General features: G+C 45.1%; 1 protein-coding gene across 1 annotated transcript in view; it reads left to right on the top strand.

Moving 5' to 3' along the window:
- LOC126183444 (histidine decarboxylase) overlaps positions 1-19,347 on the top strand; it is a 385,906-nt gene that overhangs the window by 157,615 nt on the left and 208,944 nt on the right. Inside the window, exon 3 of the mRNA XM_049925432.1 lies at positions 16,841-17,013. Coding sequence (XP_049781389.1) covers positions 16,841-17,013 — 173 coding nt within the window. The remainder of the gene's footprint in view (positions 1-16,840; positions 17,014-19,347) is intronic.

Below are 19,347 nucleotides of genomic sequence, written 5' to 3'. Positions count from 1 at the left end.
TTTTGTAGCAGATCATCCAAGTTTCGCATAAAAGTATCAATTGTCAATTTGGTTCGATGTGACTACTATCTGTGATACAGCAAACATCCCACTGGTAAACGCTCGTTGCAGCAAGTCGGGCGTAACTTGTGCAACATCAGCGTAGGTCCGATTTTTCAGATGGACTAAATTGTTTGGGAGGGGAGGAACATACACACGGTCTTAAATGAAACACCAGAGAAAGAAATCCAGTGGTGTCAAATCTGGGGAGCGAGGTTTCCATGCGGCTGGCCTTCACGGCCACTCCAGTGACTTGGGAAGCGACTATCGAGAAAACCTCGAGCTTTCGTGAGCAAATGAGGTGGGGCGCTGTCTTGCTGGTAGTAAACCATCCTATCTCGGTCATCTTCATCGATCTTTGGAATTAAAAAGTATTCCAGGGCCAGATACACAATATCAGTGACGGTTTTCTCCATGAAGTAGAAAGGGCCATACACTTTCAATTTGCTAAGGGCACGAAACACGTTAACTTTGTGGCTGTCACGAACATCTTCCATGGTTGCCTGTGGGTTTTCGCTGCCCCATATTCTATAGTTGTCAATGTTCGCCATGCCACTGATATGAAATGTTGACTCATCTCTGAAAATTGTCGTGTTAAGGTATGTTTCGTCATCCTTTATCCGATGCAACATTTCCGCACAGAATTCCCCATAAGCAACCGTATCTGCATCACTATTGTGCTTGTCACTGTGAATCTGTATGGTTTCAAGTGTAGATGTCTAAGCAGTACTCGCCGAACAGTCTTTTGTGGAATGCCAGACTAGCGAGACGCACGTCACACTGATTGTGGACTGCGGGCAAAACTCTCCTAAACCTGTTCTATGTAATCATCAACACGCGGACGACCTGGTGAGTTACCATGTGACAGTGAACAACCCATATCAACAACATTCTTGTGCCAAGAGTAAATTGCAGGTCTTCTTGGAGGTTCTTTAGCGTATACGGTGAATCACACTTGAGGTTGTTTACTACAAAATGACACACCTACCGATTCTGTAGGTTATCTGAATAAGTTTATATATCATTCCAAATTTGTAAAGTCGTTTTCCTCTCACCCTGTATATGAAACTTGCTAAGTTTTAGTGACCTTTACCGCTACTTAGCTCCAGGATTACTCTATCCAAGCAAATAGATTTCCTTGCTAGACAAATGGGTGGGCTGTTTGGAAACAAGCTTCTTCATATTTCGGAACTGATTCGTATTCTGTGAATCCAGATGGTCGTCAGCTGTTTGTGACAACTTAGGCTATCCACGTACACATCCAGGAGCAATTCAACCTTTCATATTCCACGGAGTCCACACCCTTTCTCCCTCACATTTCGTAATTCCAGCTCAGGGAGAGAGAAATACTTTATTGTCATTTTAGCCCGTCGAGGTATGGATCCATCACTAACGGGTTAGCATTTCTGTGTTTATACAGACACTGTAGAACATCGATAATGTTTTCTTCATATTTCTTCAGGAAGTTCACTGTTGACCATCGCGAACTTTGTTGGCGGCTTCTCTTGAAGTAGTAGCAAGAGAGGCGTGCCTACAGCGGTTCGCCCAACGACCGTACAGGACATAGGGGTGGTACTATGTCGTCTTTTCAGGCGAGCTTTACGTAAACCACCATGATGAATATATCCAATTGCGGAGACTCTGAGGGAAATGGAAGTTTCCAGACTAAACTCCTCATCGTCATGCGGACACAGTCCTGGCGTTTGGTGTGTCGTGCTACTGGGTACACATCACGGTCATACCTGATTTGCATGGCCCGTAAATTAGCAGCCCTTAAATTCCTGACGTGCTGAGGTCGGTGGCTGTACGCAATCGTCGAGGTCACCGTGACACTAGTTTTCAAGAAGGTAACACAAGACCGCATGTTGTCCGTGCTGTCTGGACCTACCCCGATGCAGACGGTATTCGACTGTTGCCATGGCCAGCACATTCTCCAGATCTCTCACCCACTAGAGCGACTTGTCAGGGATTACCGAGGGACTGACGCCACACTACTCGCAGTAGTTCACTTGAAAAGAGCACGGCTAATTTCCTTCCTCACCCTATCGTAATCCGAGCTTGTGTTTCCTCATAACGGAGCTGTCGAGGGGCGATAAAATCTAATCTTCCTTCCTTATTTTCACTCTCACGCAATCTCGCTGCAGTGAGGTTCCGTACAATAGGCACATATGCTGCTTCAACACCGTTTCCTGCCGTACCCTAGCCGTACCATATCCCAAACAATGACACTGTGAAACGAATGGACGTGAGGTCCTACAGACAGCAAATTGCATTAATATAAAAAAATTGCTGAAGGCGCTGTGAATTATGGTACGAGTGTCAAAATACACTACTGGCCATTAAAATTGCTACACCAAGAAGAAATGCACATGATAAACGGGTATTCATTGGACAAATATATTATACTAGAACTGACATGTGATTACATTTTCACGCAATTTGGGTACATAGATCCTGAGAAATCAGTACCCAGAACAACCACCTCTGGCCACAATAACGGCCTTGATACGTCTGGGCATTGAGTCAAACAGAGCTTGGATGGCGTGTACAGGTATAGCTGCCCATGCAGCTTCAACACGATACCACAGTTCATCAAGAGTAGTGACTGGCGTGTTGTGGCGCCCCAGTTGCTCGGCCACCATTGAACAGACGTTTTCAATTAGTGAGAGATCTGGACAACATGCTGGCCAGGGCAGCAGTCGAACATTTTCTGTTTCTAGAAAGACCCGTACAGAACCTGCAACATGCGGTCGTGCATTATCCTGCTGAAATGTAGGGTTTCGCAGGGATCGAATGAAGGGTAGAGCCACGGGTCGTAATACATATGAAATGTAACGTCCACTGTTCAAAGTACCGTCAATGCGAACAAGAGGTGACCGAGACGTATAACCAATGGCACCCCATACCGTCACGCCGGGTGATACGCCAGTATGGTGATGACGAATACACGCTTCCAATGTGCGTTCACCGCGATGTCTACAAACACGGATGCGAACATCATAATGCTGTAAACAGAATCTGGATTCATCCGAAAAAATGACGTTTCGTCATTCGTGCACCCAGGTTCGTTGTTGAGTACACCATCACAGGCGCTCCTGTCTGTGATGCAGTGTCGAGGGTAACCGCAGCCATGGTCTCCGAGCTGATAGTCCTGGCTGCTGGAAACGTCGTCGAACTGTTCGTGCAGATGGTTGTTGTCTTGCAGACGTCCCCATCTGTTGACTCAGTGATCGAGACGTGGCTGCACGATCCGTTACAGCCATGCGGATAAGATGCCTCTCATCTCGACTGCTAGTGATACGAGGCTGTTGGGATCCAGTACGGTGTTCCGTATTACCCTCCTGAACCCACCGGTTCCATATTCTGCTAACAGTCATTGGATCTCCACCACCACGAGCAGCAATGCCGCTATACGATAAAGCGCAATCGCGATAGGCTACAATCCGACCTTTATCAAAGTCGGAAACGTGATGGTACGCATTTCTCCTCCCTACACGAAGCATCACAACAACGTTTCACCAGGCAACATCGGTCAACTGTTGTTTGTGTATAAGAAATCGGTTGGAAACTTTCCTCATGTCAGCACGTTGTAGGTGTCGCCACCGGCGCCAACCTTGTGTGAATGCTCTGAAAAGCTAATCATTTGCATATCACAGCATCTTCTTCCTCTGGGTTAAATTTCGCGTCTGTAGCACGTCATCTTCGTGGTGTAGCAATTGTAATGGCCAATAGTGTACAAACTGGTAACAAGATTTTTACCCATGAGGTTCCCCATTAATTTTGAAGGAGAATGTTACTGGCAGGTCCAAAGCTCATAAAGTGATTTTTTATTTTTTTATTTTTATTGGAAATAGAAGACCCATATCTGCACTTTATCTTTATTGCATTCACTTAACATTCGACCTTTGCGACTAGTTGCGGGATCGCAGTCCAGTTCTATTCGTGCCAGTGGTCAAGACGTCAGGTTGCAATCCATCGTCACAGCCAGTCACAGCAAAGTAAATTACATAGGAATGTGATTTACATCGACTAGGAACTGTACACATTGTCAAGTGCTAACTTTGACTCCAACAAGAAATAAATTCACTGCAGATCATTGCATACAAAATTCCGTTCCCTGGCTATCGTGAGGCTTCCTTAGTTTATCTTACTCTTCATACTACTCAACATGTTATAGGTTGTTGGTTGTTTGTTCAGTATATAAATTTTAACTGAAATCCGTATGTGTACTGATCACACAAAAAGTGAGTAGTAGCTGTAGCTTTCTCGGTAGTTCGGGAAAATCAACATGGTTCACTCGTCCACTGTGGCTACCTCGAGCCTCAACACCACCTATATGTAAATAGGCGAACGGCATTATGTCGTTGAATACACCGGTTCCCGTCAGATGACAGGAGCTATGCAAAGCTGAGCGTGACTGGTACTTGGATAGGTAACCAGCCGGGTATGTTACACACTGTTGGCAATTTTCCGTTTGCCTTTCCTGCAAAGGGTAAAGTTTCTAATCACCAGATTTTACTCCAAAGCCCTGAATTGAATTTTAATTCAAAATGGCTCTGAGCACTATGGGACTTAACTTCTGAGGTCATCAGTCCCCTAGAACTTAGAACTACTTAAACCTAACTAACCTAAGGACATCACACACATCCATGCCCGAGGCAGGATTCGAACATGCGACCGTAGCCGTCGCGCGGTTCCGGACTGATGCGCCTAGAACCACTTGGCCACCGCGGCCGGCGAGAATTTTAATTCCCTCCATAGTGTCTCGTGAAGTGAGGACATTTGATAACGTTGATGGTGATCTGCCATCAGTTAGGGGAGGGAGAAGTGGTTGACATTAAGCCACCTTTTCCCTTCTCTCGTCACTGTCGTACAACAGAAACGTGACACCACACTACTCAGACACCCAATACAATCATCTATACATATCAGATACACTCAACACACAAATCTCACACTGAACAAAGGACGTGTGCCACTGTGCACGAAGGATAGAGGAAACGTTTGCTATTAGGCGACTGAACCTGACCCTCCAGGTCTCCCACTCAATCATGCCATAATATTTAACCTTTTTTTACTACACTATGTGATCAAAAGTATTCGGACACACCCAAAAATACACGTTTTCATATAAGGGGCATTGTGCTGCCACCTACTGTCAGGTACTCCATATCAGCGACTTCAGTAGTCATTAGGCATCGTGAGAGAGCAGAATGTGGCGCTCCGCAGAACTCACGGACTTCGAACGTGGTCAGGTGATTGGGTGTCACTTGCGTCATACGTCTGTACGCGAGATTTCCACACTCCTACGCATTTCTAGGTCCACTGTTTCCGATGTGATAGTGAAATGAGAACGTGAAGGGACACGTGCAGCACTAAAGCGTACAGGCCGACCTCGTCTGTTGACTGACAAAAAATGGTTCAAATGGCTCTGAGCACTATGGGACTCAACTGCTGCGGTCATAAGTCCCCTAGAACTTAGAACTACTTAAACCTAACTAACCTAAGGACAGCACACAACACCCAGCCATCACGAGGCAGAGAAAATCCCTGACCCCGCCGGGAATCGAACCCGGGAACCCGGGCGTGGGAAGCGAGAACGCTACTGCACGACCAAGAGACGCGGGCTGTTGACTGACAGAAACCGCCGACAGGTGAAGAGAACAGTAATGTGTAATAGGCAGACATCTATCCAAACCATCACACAGGAATTCCAAACTTCATCAGGATCCACTGCAAGTACTGTGACAGTTAGGCGGGAGGTGAGACAACTTGGATTTCATGGTCGAGTGGCTGCTCATAAGCCACACATCACGCTGGTAAATCCCAAACGACGCCTCGCTTGGTGTAAGGAGCGTAAACATTGGACGATTGAACAGAGGAAACACGTTGTGTGGAGTAATGAATCACGGTACACAATGTAGCGATCCGATGGCAGAGTGTGGGTATGGCGAATTCCTTGTGAACGTCATCTGCCAGCGTGTGTAGTGCCCACAGTAAAATTCGGAGACGGTGGTGTTATGGTGTGGTCTTGTTTATCATGGAGGGTGCTTCCACCCCTTGTTGTTTTGCATGGCACTATCATAGCACAGGCCTACATTGCCGTTTTAAGCACTTTCTTGCTTCTCACTGTTGAAGAGCAATTCGGGGTGTCGATTGAATCTTTCAATACGATCGAGCACCTGTTCATAATGCACGGCCTGTGGCGGAGTGGTTACACGACAATAATATCCCTGTAGTGGACTGACCTGCACAGGGTCCTGACCTGAATCTTATAGAACACCTTTGGGATGTTTTGAAGCATCGACTTCGTGCCAGGCCTCACCGACCGACATCGATACCTCTCCTCGGTGCAGCACTCCGTGAGGAATGGGCTGCCATTCCCCAAGAAACCTTCCAGCACCTGACTGAACGTATACCTGCGAGAGTGGAAGCTGTCATCAAGGCTAAGGGTGGGCCCCAATATTGAGTTCCAGCATTACCGATGGAGGGCGCCACGAACTTGTAAGATATTTTCAGCCAGGTGTCCGGATACTTTTGACCACATAGTGTATATACCAATTAAGTAAAACAACTCTGAATATGAAAGAGTGAGTACTTGTTTTGGACCACCCTGTACAGTAATACCCCGTGCATAATAAATCAAATACTTCTCAGCACCCAGTCTACATAATAGTGACTACTTCCGTTTTGCAGTCAGTGTCATCTACTGATACCGGGTCACATCGGAGAAATCACTTTCTCCGTCGAATGTCCCTCTATTTTCTTCTCTCTTTAAGGTCGTTAGGTTGGACGGTAAACTTTCTGCTCTAACCTATAGCAATAAATACCTTTACAGTTATTTTGTTTACTGGCCATCAAATGTTAATACAACTTAAATCGCTGGGTCTTTGTACGCGGGAAAAATTTAAGTCCACAAGCACGATATGCGAACCGAAGACACTAACAGTTGAAGTTCCAGGCGTTCAACGTGTATCACAGGATGCAATCAGTGGGTCTTGATAATAATGTGAGCAAGTTCAGAGTGTTGGACACGACGAAGGCCACGGTAGCACAGATATCCAGGGGAAGTCAAATGCCTCTGAGCACTATGGGACTTAACTTCTGAGGTCATCAGTCACCTAGAACTTAGAACTACTTAAACCTAACTAACCTAAGGACATCACACACATCCATGCCCGAGGCAGGATTCATACCTGCGACCGTAGTGGTCGCGCGGTTCCAGACTGTAGCGCCTAGAACCGCTCGGCCACCCCGGCCGGCTCCAGAGGAAATGTTTCAGAGTCCATCATCTGTTTCCGAACACTGCTGATAAAAGTCAACACGGCGAGTCGACGTATTCAGCTGAGTCCAGCCGAGCAGAGAGATTTCGTAATCAAAGTCCAAAGGCAGTGGCGTTGAGAATACGATGGCTTAGTGATCCTGGCGTTCACCTGTTTGAGTGGCTACCCGAAGGGAGCAAATTCCGCCAATACTGTGGTCAGTCATATGGCTATTTCCGCAGTTCCTATTCGGTCGATTTGCGTGGCGGGTGGTCGCACAGGAAGTTACAGCTGCTTGTGGACTTGCTAAACTCACGAAGTCCTTGGTCTCTGCCACCAATACTTCTTCCATTGATGGCAAAGATATGAAACTTTTTTATGCGTAGACCTACGCATTTATACATCAAAGTTTCGTCAGTTTGAAAAAAGTCCCCCCCCCCCCCCCCGCTCCCGCCCAAGAAAGACTCTTTTGTTTATACGTAGCCCCTGCTAATCGCTTTTGTCTTATTTGTTTATGTATTTATTTATCAGGTTCCGCGCGATGATGCGATCCAAAGCGATTTGCTCATGAAACAAATCGGAAGGTAGTTTACAGAACAGTGATCGGAAAATTTAGAAACTAAAGAAGTAAACTACTATTAATGAAACACGAAAAGGGTTTTGAGAGAGTATACGAATACACAGGTCTACTATAAATGATCAATTCGTTTTCAGAGCTCTATATTTTACGAAGTATTTATTCTACAAGTGTTATTGATGCACGAATAAATCCGTAAGGCAACAAGTTTGCATTTTGGACTCTACAAATGTTCTGTGAGTGCCCCATTGGTCACACAACACACGTCCAAGCAATAGCCAAGTTCATTCCATATCTTATGTAGAAACATCCTGTTGATGGTCATCACAGCTACATTGATGCATTCTCTAAGCTGTTCCATTGTTCTTGGAAGTGGGGGTATGTAAATGCGGTCCTTAATGTACTCTCAAAGCAAAAAATTACAAGGCGCTAGGTCAAGCGACCTTGGTGGCCAAAGAAACAGAACCTAATCATCTTCACCATTATGTCCAATCCAGCGATGCAAAGTTCGCTGTTTAAGCAGCGACGAACATCGATGCTCCAGTCATTCTAGGTAGATTAAATTCTCGGACTCAGCGATAAATTGTGGAAACAACCGCAACTGCAACATATCAATGTAAGAGGTACCTACCAAAGTCTTATCACAGAAGAAAAACAGCCCATACATCTTCGTCTGTGACACCACACCTAAAACATTAACCTTCGGCGAATCTCGTTCATGCTCTACAATTTCATGACGATTGTCAGTTCCACACTCACTTGTATTGTGGCAACTAACCTTTCCAGATAAATGGAAGGTTCCTTCATCGCTGAATATCAGTCTGGAGGCTAAATGTTCATCATCAAAGGCTTCCTGCATTGTGATGTAAAATTGAAGGCGCCGGCCATAAACTTCAAGTTGTTTGAAATGTAACCGCTGTCGCAAAATCTTCCACGCAGTTTGCTGCGGTATTTCTAGTTCGTGGCTTGCGCGGACAGTTGATCTTTTTGGACTGAGTACGAAACTTTAGATCCCCCTCTCTGTGGCTGCATCTGGCACACTTGGTCGATCGGGTACTTTTCTATTTACAGGAACAACCAGTGCCCCTAAACTGTCGATACTAACGCACAATGCTCTTTTTACACGGCGGTCCTTTTCTATAATTCCTTCTGAATGCACACTACACTGTTGTAACGGAAAAATATCTCACGTATTCCAGTACACAAAAACGCTTTTTTTTGCTTTGTTGCCATTTTGTCAAGGCACAGCACTCGTAATGTCAACTCGTGAGCACAATGCAAACTCGACGAGTTTACGGCTCTATTCACGCATCAATCATATTTGTACATGTAATGGTTTGGTAAATATAGAGCTTTGAAAACGAATGAATGACTTAGAGTAGCTCTTAACACATAAAAAAGAAAAGTTTTCAATTACTGAACGTAACTCGTGTACAGAATAGGAGTGTGCCACAAGGAAACTTTCAGCTTGGATTTGAATTCTTGGAATTTATCACTGAATTTTTTTCAGTTCTGCTTCAATCCTATGAAAGATGAAACTTACTGAGTAGTACACAGGTTCCTCAACAATTCATAAGGAAGTGTTATCCAACTGCATATCGTTTCTTGCGTCTATTGTTCACTGAATTTATGTTGTTGTTTCTCCTGAACGAGTCAGTATAGTCAACAACAAACCCCACGATTCAGTACATGTACAGGGACGGCAGAGTTAGAAATCCGAGACCCTTGAACAACGGCCTACACGAAATTCTCTAACCGACACCGCAGATCAGTCCGTTTCTGGACTAAGTATAATCTCGGTGAATGCATAGAGTAGCCGCAGCAAAATATAACAGCATACGAGACAATAGATTGAAAGCAAGCAAAGTAAACAAGCCTTCGTGTTACAGTGTCAGAGACAGTGGAGCTCATTCTTATAGTGAAGATAGCATCGCCAGTTTCTGCACAGCGTCTTGAACGTGATACTTCCAAGACTGACTGGGACCTGGAACTTCGGATAGCAAAATTACGCTTTTGCAAGAGCTCCATGTCAGAAGCTGTACGTGTTGAGTTTTGTTGCAGTTAAGCGTCAATATGTCCTCTGGAAACCACGTTCTCATTTTACTGAATACCTTGGTAGGCACATCATTTATATTCCGTTCCATGGGTTTCACAGTAACACTTTGTCATCTAGAAAGAGAAATTTTTTTTGTCTTCTGTCATGTTTAATGGTAGATCATTGGTGTACAGGGTTATTCAAAAAGATGGACCCAATTTAATTGGTTTGTGTTTCATGAAGTATAAATTGCACGTGAATAGTCTATATACCAATGAAAAGAGGAAGTTTCAGAGCATTTTTCATTGCGGATTGGATTGGATTGTTTGGGGGAAGAGAGCAAACAGCGAGGTCATCGGTCTCATCGGATTAGGGAAGGAGTGGGAAGGAAGTCGGCCGTGCCCTTTCAAAGGAACCATCCCGGAATTTGCCTGGAACGATTTAGGGAAATCACGGAAAACCTAAATCAGGTTGGCCGGACACGGGACTGAACCGTCGTCCTCCCGATTGCGAGTCCAGTGTGCTAACTACTGCGCCACCTCGCTCGGTTTTTCATTGTGTTTCCCCTTTGCTGCACGGTGAAGATCTAAGCGGTAGCCATGCTCGTCCCACATGCGATGAATGATATATTCTATTAGGGAGTTCACCGCAGAAGTTTAACGGTTCCGAGCCGGTCGCGGTGGCCGTGCGGTTCTAGGCGCTGCAGTCCGGAACCGCGGGACTGCTACGGTCGCAGGTTCGAATCCTGCCTCGGGCATGGATGTGTGTGATGTCCTTAGGTTAGTTAGGTTTAAGTAGTTCTAAGTTCTAGGGGACTGATGACCTAAGATGTTAAGTCCCATAGTGCTCAGAGCCATTTGAACCATTTTAACGGTTCCGCAGGTCGACCAGAGTTGTTAGTACAAGTGGGACGTAAACAGCCTCCTTAGCGCAACCCCACAAGAAAAAGTCGCACAACGGGAGATAAGGACATCTCGGTAGCCAGAGGTGTAGAGCCAGGTCTTCATTTCCCAAGCGACCTATCAATCGCCGAGAAAGGGATTGATTTAAAAATCCTGTTCCTAGTTGGTGGTTCATGCAGAATCTGAGACAAAGTGCCCGCTGCACTGTAACTGCCGCATCACACTTCTTGCAAACTCAAGAACGCAGAAAATCTTCTGCTGTATCATAGCCACCTTACAACTGCCTATTGTCGCGAGTACCTTAGCGACCGTTTACGCAACTATCACCGGCCGAGTGGCCATTTTCACGACTAGTGGTTGACAAAACAAAACTTTGGACCTTCCTCTTTTGTTCATGTCCGATTTATACACTGGCGGAAAAAAATTGCAACACCAAGAGGAAGTTGTGTAATATAAACGACAGTGGTAGGCATGTTTCTACATCTGGAAGATGATGTCTATTGAAATTTCGCACCAGTCGCATAAGAGTGGCGCTAGAGGATGCAAATCAGGTTCGCTTTAAATATACGCTGTAACTGTCGTGAGCGTTAATTATCTTTGAGATCGGACGTCGTGAATTGATATTCAGGCGGCAAAGACACCATTAGCAACAGCGCACTGAGTCTGAACCAGTTAGTGTGATAAGGCTATGAGAAGCTGGATGTTCCTTCATCAATACTGCAGAAAGACTTGGCAGTAATGTATCCACTTTACACCATTGCTAGCCGGCCAGAGTGGCCGAGCGGTTAAAGGCGCTACAGGCTGGAACCGCACGACCGCTACGGTCGCAGGTTCGAATCCTGCCTCGGGCATGGATGTGTGTGATGTCCTTAGGTTAGTTAGGTTTAAGTAGTTCTAAGTTCTAGGGGACTTATGACCACAGCAGTTGAGTCTCATAGTGCTCAGAGCCATTTGAACCATTTGAACACCATTGCTGGCATTGGTGCAGGCGAGAACGTACAGTCGCAAGAAGACCAGGCTCCGGACAGCCAAGTGCCACTACCGAGAAGGAAGACCATGGTGTTCAGTGCATAGCTCCGCCGCACCGTACTGCATCTGCAACAGCAATTTGGGCAGCAGTTGGCACCACAGTGACACAACGAACTGTTACAAACCGGCTACTTCAAGGACAACTCCGAGCCAGGGGCCCTGTTGCGTGCTTTCCACTGACCCCGAACCACCACAATTTGCGATTTCAGTCATGTCAAGCGAGAGCCCATTGGAGGGCAGGGTAGAGGTCTGTTGTATTTTGTGATGAAAGCTGGTTCTGCCTCGGTGCTAGTGATGGCTCAGAAGGAGCTCATTTGAAGATCTGCTCCCAACCTGTCTGCGTACTAGACTCACTAGACCTACACGTGGAATTACGGTCAGGGGTGCGATTTCGTAAGACAGCAGGAGCCCTCTCGTGGTTATCCCACACAACATGACTGAAAGTTTGTACGTCAGTCTGGTGATTCGACGTGTTGGGCTGTCATTCGTCAACAGCACACCAGGGGGTGTTTTTCCAAGAGGATAACGCTCGTCCACATACCGCTGTTGTAACCCAACATGCTCTACAGGATGTCAATATATGTTGCCTTGGCCTGCTCGATCACCAGATCTCTCTTCAGTTGAGTACACGTGGGACATCGTCGGTCGACAACTTCAGCGTCATTCACGAACAGCGTTAACCATTCCTGTATTGACCGACGGAATGTAACAGGCATGGAATTCCATCCCACAAACTGACATACACCAATAGAATGCAATGCATGCAGGTTTGCATGCAACCATCACTTCACATTACCCCATCTAATTCAAACCGCTTCCTTGTTTGTTGACATGGAAGATAACCTACTGCTTCCTTCTTTCCAAATATTAAGTGACCCATTGTTGGCCTTCTCTCCTAATCCCATAATGCTCCAACTTAAGCGATGATATAACGGAAAATGTAAACATTTATTTAAAAAACATTACAACCATATTTATCAATGTACAAATCTACAATTTTGCATTCGTAAAGCAAAAGAGCTGTGTTTTAACGGAAAAATATGGTAAAATATGCAGGGTTAATAATTTGCCAGAAATTTGAATTTTTAATTTGTTTTATTGTCTTTTTTATAAAAAGCCATAACTCAAATTCTAATGATGCAATTAATCTGAAAATTTTATTTTAGTGTCCTGAGAAGGTTATAAGACCACTGACCTACAGTTATTAATTTATGGTACAAACTGTATCATTAACAGAGTTTTTAATTTTTCACGTCCAAAATTAAGTTTTTCTTCTACATACAATCACCTAAAAGTCAGAATGCAATTGCAAGATCTCGTATTTTGTAGTTCCATTGTGTTGAGTGATACTTAAGATAGGTAAATAAATTAGTGAAATCAATGTGAAGTGAAGTAGAAATTAGAAAATAAATGTAAAACTTAGTTTAGTTTAGAAGAGTTATACACTGGCAAACAGCGGGCAGAGCAGAAGAGGCAATGACCGTGAAGTCAGCACGTTCAGGAGAAGCCATCGCCCTCTCCACATAAGCGGACGTTGTCGATTCAGCCGTCAGGGCATCGCCCGACTGGCTCACGTGTTTCTCAGTTGTCACATGTGATCAAAGGCCCTCGCCTACATTCCAAGAGCCAATGACCGACGTTAAGAAGATTCTTTGAGAAGCTTTTCAACGTGGCAGAAGAGGCAATGACCGTGAAGTGGTTCACCTCCATTGAACTGAAGTAAATAAATACGCGGGACACAGTGGGTCCGACAGAGTAGTTTTCAGTTCAGTTTCGGTCCTAAAGACCGTCATGCAGGAAGAGACTACATTGTACACAGAATTACCAAGTCCGCCGCTGTAACGGAATAGCAAGCAGCAGCCTCGCCTCCAGAAGACAGAAATTAGAAGGTATTTGAAGACTGATTTTTATGTACCCGGGCGACTCGTGAGGATGGGAAGGAGACGGCCTCGCATCGGCAGTCACCTGTGAGCTGGTGATGAAGATCTGTCAGCTAAAGACTGATAAGCTGGAGTCCGTTGTTCGAGTCCGGGACACTGGACTTCCCCCGCCGCGCCACTCCGCTGGCCGACGCACAACACACGCGGCCACATAGAGAAGAGAAAAACCGGGACCCCACAACCAAGGTATCACCATCCGATTCACGACTTCGTTCTCAATAATTAAACAGACCACATCACGATGTGTGTCTCCAGTCAACTGGGCGAAACAGCGACACGAGATACAAACCACCATGCGTAACCAGACACCGCTGCTCACGCAAGCAGAAGGCTTCGCAAATGACACATCTGCTGCTCTCCCAGCCAGAACAATCCAGTAAGGAAACCATTGTACAAAACATTCAATAAAAGTTATCTTATGTAAAAATGCTCATCCTGACAAGTGACTAGCATCAAAAGAGAAAACCCAGTTACATCCCTCTCTTAACAACATGTGGGCAGGGTGGGTTCTTCCTTGGCTCAGGTTTGAGGTAGAATGAAACAGCAATTTTACATAAGATAACTTTTATTGAAAGTTTTGTACAATGGTTTCCTTAGTGGATTGTACTGGGTGGGAGAGCGGCAGATGTGTCGTTTGCGAAGCCTTCTACTTGCGTGAGCGGCGGCGTCTGATTACGCGTGGCGGTGTGTATCTCGTGTCGCTGTTTCGCCCAGTTGACTGGAGATAAGCGTCGTGAGGTGGCCCGTTTAATTATTGAGAACGAAGTCGTGAATCGGATGGTGATACCTTGGATGTGGCGTCCCAGTGTTTCTCTTCACTATGCGGCTGCGTGTGTTGTGCATCGGCCAGCTGAGCGGCGCAGCGGGGGAATGCCAGTGTCCCAGACTCGAATAAACGGACTCCAGCTTGCCAGTCTTTGGCTGACGGATCTTCATCACCAGCTCACAGGTTACTGCTGATGTGAGGCCGTCTCCTTCGCGTCCTCACGAGTCACCCGGGTACGTAAAAATCAGTCTTCAAATACCTTCTAACTTCTGTCTTCCGGCGGCGAGGCTGCTGCTTGCTATTCCATTACAGCGGACTTGGTGCTTCTGTGTACAGTGTAGTCTCTTCCTGCATGACGGTCTTCAGCACCGAAACTCAATTGAAAACTACTCTGTCGGGCCCACTGCGTCTCTCGTATTTATTTACTTCAGTTCACTGGAGGTGAACGACTTCACAGACATTGCCTCTTCTGTCACGTTGAAAAGCTTCTCAAAGAATCTTCTTAACGTCGGTCATTGGTTCTTGGAATGTAGGCGAGGGCCTTTGATCACATGTGACAATTGAGAAACACGTGAGCCGGTCAGGCGATGCCCTGACGGCTGAATCGACAGCTCTTGGAATGTAGGCGAGGGTCTTTGATCACATGTGACAATTGAGAAACACGTGAGCCAGTCGGGCGATGCCCTGACGGCTGAATCGACAGCGTCCGCTTATATGGGGAGGGCGATGGCTTCTCCTGAACGTGCTGACTTCACGGTCATTGCCTCTTCTGCTTTGCCCGCTGTTTGCCAGTGTGTAACTCTTCTAAAGTAAACTAAATTTTTCATTTATTTTCTAATTTCTACTTCACTTCACATTTATTTCACTAATTTATTTACCTATCTTAAGTACCACTCAACAATTGAGACAGCAACACGTTATGAACAGTTCCTGAAAATTTCATAGCATTAGCTCATATACTGATTGAGAAATGGCTTCTAATAACGTACAAAATGTAAAACAGAGAAAATGAGGTTCAAAGATTTTGTTCTCACACTTCTACATGTAGTACCTAAATTTTAAAATCCTCCATACTGATACTCCTCATCCTCCAGGTTTCTCTTCTCTCCTCTTCGAATCTGCCTGGCATGTATTTGCAGGTAAGACACTGAACTGTTAGCTTTTTTATCCCTGCTCTCGTCGATGGTGTAAAATGCTTTTGTTGTAAACCCACCAGGATCAGTACCAATTCTCTTCGGGACTTCAATTCTGCCATTATTTCCGTTATTGTAAAATAAAACTGCACCATAGACACCTATTTTGAGTACCTCAAGTCCACAGCAAGTTCTTTTGAGCATCTAATCCAAATTAAATTATTGAGGCTTTCATTTGCATTTTGTGTCTTTCCGTGAACACTTCCTCAATAAATCAGTGTTTTCAAGGAACCTGAATGTGGGCTTAATTTCATTCATAACAGGTTCTGGTAATGAGTGTTTATGTGAATACGTCTGATTTCTGTTTTCGAACTTACACAAATCGTCTTTCGGACACAGATTGTGCATTGGTGTTTGCTCAGTGGATAGTTTGTGGAAAAAATTGCCCACATAGCACACGCCTCATTGCCTCTAAATTTTGTGTGTTTTTCCTGATAGCTCTCCCATAAAATAACTGAAGAGAATCGATTCCTTTCAGAGTGAACTTGTCTTTTCTACGTTCCACCTACTAACGTGTGTTACTATTGTCAAAACGTAAATAAACCCAATGCAAGAAAGTTTTCAGGCAAAGACATAGATGTCAGCCAGAGATGTAGATGTCAGCCAAAGATATCGAAAGAAAATAGCCTTCACACTGATAAAATTTCGCTGAAGAAAGCAGTTTCTCAAATGTCGGAAAAGGTGGGAGAGGCCGCCAGTGCAGAGTTAATCAGTTCAACAATTTAAAAGCATTTCTGAATCTGATATCACGATAAAATGCACACACAACATAGATTAAACTGTGTAGATCAAGAAAATATTTTGGAAAAATCGATTTTTTGGACGAAATTCTGTTACATCCTCTCTTAAGCGAATGTATTGCATAGTCCACATAATTAAACGGTTCTGTTAAATCAAAGAAGATACCTTTTCTCCTCAGACTGACGTTTAGCCCTGAAGGTGTCTCACAAGCAAAAGATAAATTGCATTTTCTTCGGATACTTCCTTGAATTGTATGCTCTTTGAAGCATTCTCATTCTTTCCAAGCGGTAGCGGTTGCAAAATTTTCAGATGATGCCTCCTGACCTACGAGAGTAATGGTTTCATACTTTCTGCAGGCAAGGAGATGGTGGACTACATAGCGGACTACCTGGAGCACATCCGCGAGCGGCGCGTCTACCCGGCCGTGCAGCCCGGTTACCTGCGCGAGTTGGTTGCGGAGCACGCGCCGCAGGAGCCCGAGCCTTGGGAGGACATCATGGCCGACGTGGAGCGCGTCGTCATGCCGGGGGTCAGTTCATCTCTCTCTCTAACTCTCTTTTCCTTTTCTACCTACGGCGACAGCGAGGCGAAAAGTTAGCGGCCTGGCACACACATGGTGTTAACATTTTGGTTTCATTACGTTGGTACATGTTGCACAATCACTCAAGCCAAATACGAGGGTGAGTCAAATGAAAACCTTAAATATATATTTTTTTAATATTATTTATTGTGCAGAAGTGGTACAAAGCTGTATCACTTTTCAACATAATCTCCCCCACGCTCAATGTAAGTCCTCCAGCGCTTACAAAGTGCATAAATTTCTTTAGAAAAAAATTCTTTTGGTAGTCCGCACAACCACTCATGCACCACGTGGCGTACCTCTTCATCATAACGGAACTTCTCTCCTCCCATTGCGTCTTTGAGTGGTCCAAACATATGGAAATCACTTGCGGCAAGGTCTGGTGAGTATGGTGGATGAGGAAGACACTCAAAATGCAGGTCTGTGATTGTTGCAACTGTTGTACGGGCAGTGTGGGGCCTTGCATTGTCATGTTGCAAAAGGACACCTGCTGACAGCAATCCACGTCGCTTTGATTTGATTGCAGGTCGCAGACGATTTTTTACGAGATCTGTGTGTGATACACTGTTGACAGTGGTCCCTCTAGGCATGTAATGCTCCAAAATGACGTCTTTTTCGTCCCAAAAGAGAGTCAGCATAACCTTCCCTGCTGATGGTTCTGTTCGGAACTTCTTTGGTTTTGGTGATGAGGAATGGCGCCATTCTTTGCTCGCTCGCCGGCCGTGGTGGTCGGGCGGTTCTAGGCGCTACAGTCTGGAACCGCGCGACCGCTACGGTCGCAGGTTCGAATCCTGCCTCGGGCATGGATGTGTGTGTTGTCCTTGGGTTAGTTAGGTTTAATTAGTTCTAAGTTCTAGGGGACTGATGCCCTTAGAAGTTAAGTCCCATAGTGCTCAGAGCCATGTGAACCATTTTTTTTTTGCTCGCTCTCTTCGTTCCCGGTTGGTGGAAGTGAACCCAGGTTTCGTCCCCAGAAACGATTCTTGCAAGGAAGCCATCACCTTCTCGTTCAAAGCGCCGAAGAAGTTATTCACAAGCACCAACACGTCGTTCTCTCATTTCAGGAGTCAGCTGCCGTGGCTGGAGCACATCATGCACAATGTGGTGTGCTGACCCATGACCAATCTGTAAACATGCTGCAATGTCATTCAGTGTGACTCGGCGGCTTTCTTTCACTATGGCTTCAACTGCTGCAATGTTCTGTAGAGTCACAACTCGTTGTGCCTGACCTTGGACGAGGAGCATCTTCCACTGAAGTCACACCATTTGCGAACTTCCTACTCCATTCGTAGACTTGCTGCAGCGACAAACATGCATCACTGTACTGAACCTTCATTCGTCGATGAATTTCAATAGGTTTCACATCTTCACTACGGAAAAACCGAATAACAGAACGCTGTTCTTCCCTGGTGCAAGTCACAAGTGGGGCGGCCATCTTTATACTGATACTGCGACGGTATGTGTTCATCTGCACTATGCTGCCACCTACAGGCTACTCTGCATGCTGTTTGCAGCACGCTTACCAACTTACAGGATAACGGCGCGAAATTTCGATTTGTTATTACAAATTTAAGGTTTTCATTTGACTCACCCTCGTATGATTTTGATCAACAGAATAATTTCTTTACACGGCTTATTAAAGTATTCGTGTTGTGTGCCTTTCGTTCAAATTGATAAAATCGAATAGCGTTCCATAAAATTAATTTATTTTTGATGGTTTATTACCAACGGCTATCAGTACAGACTTTGGTATCTACAAGGAGTGCACTCATTTATTTTAAGTGGCGAAGACATGGGTGGTATAATCCTGTGTGGCTGTAGTTCTTTCGAAACTAATCCACGATAAAGACTTTTTAATACTGTAACTACTTGAAACGCTCCTTTCGTCCGTCCTCGTAGCTTCCGTGACGTTGCTCTCAGTAGCCACACACTCTTTGCGATGCACGGCTAGCGTGACAAACTACGCGACACACAGTGTAACAAAAAGTTATTGCCAATCTTTCAGAAAGAAAACATGCTATGTGTATACGGGTGTGGAAACGCGTTATTTCCATCTCAGAGCTCGTTTTATACTACTCTTCAGCGCATTAATCATGGAAAATGTATAGGAAAAGGAAGTATCAGCACAGTGTGAATCTCTTTCCTAAACGAACTGTTCAAAATACCCTCCGTTAGGAAGGATACATGCATTAACCAGTCGTCGTATTGAATTCCCTGATGTGTTGATGTATCTCTGGAGAATTACGTATTATTTCACGGCCTTCCACAATACGATCGCCAAGA

The sequence above is a fragment of the Schistocerca cancellata genome, chromosome 4 (assembly GCF_023864275.1).
Source record: "Schistocerca cancellata isolate TAMUIC-IGC-003103 chromosome 4, iqSchCanc2.1, whole genome shotgun sequence".
NCBI classification, from domain to species: domain Eukaryota; kingdom Metazoa; phylum Arthropoda; class Insecta; order Orthoptera; family Acrididae; genus Schistocerca; species Schistocerca cancellata.
The sequence above is the reverse complement of the archived record's forward strand: the minus strand, read 5'-3'. Positions and strand labels throughout refer to the sequence as shown.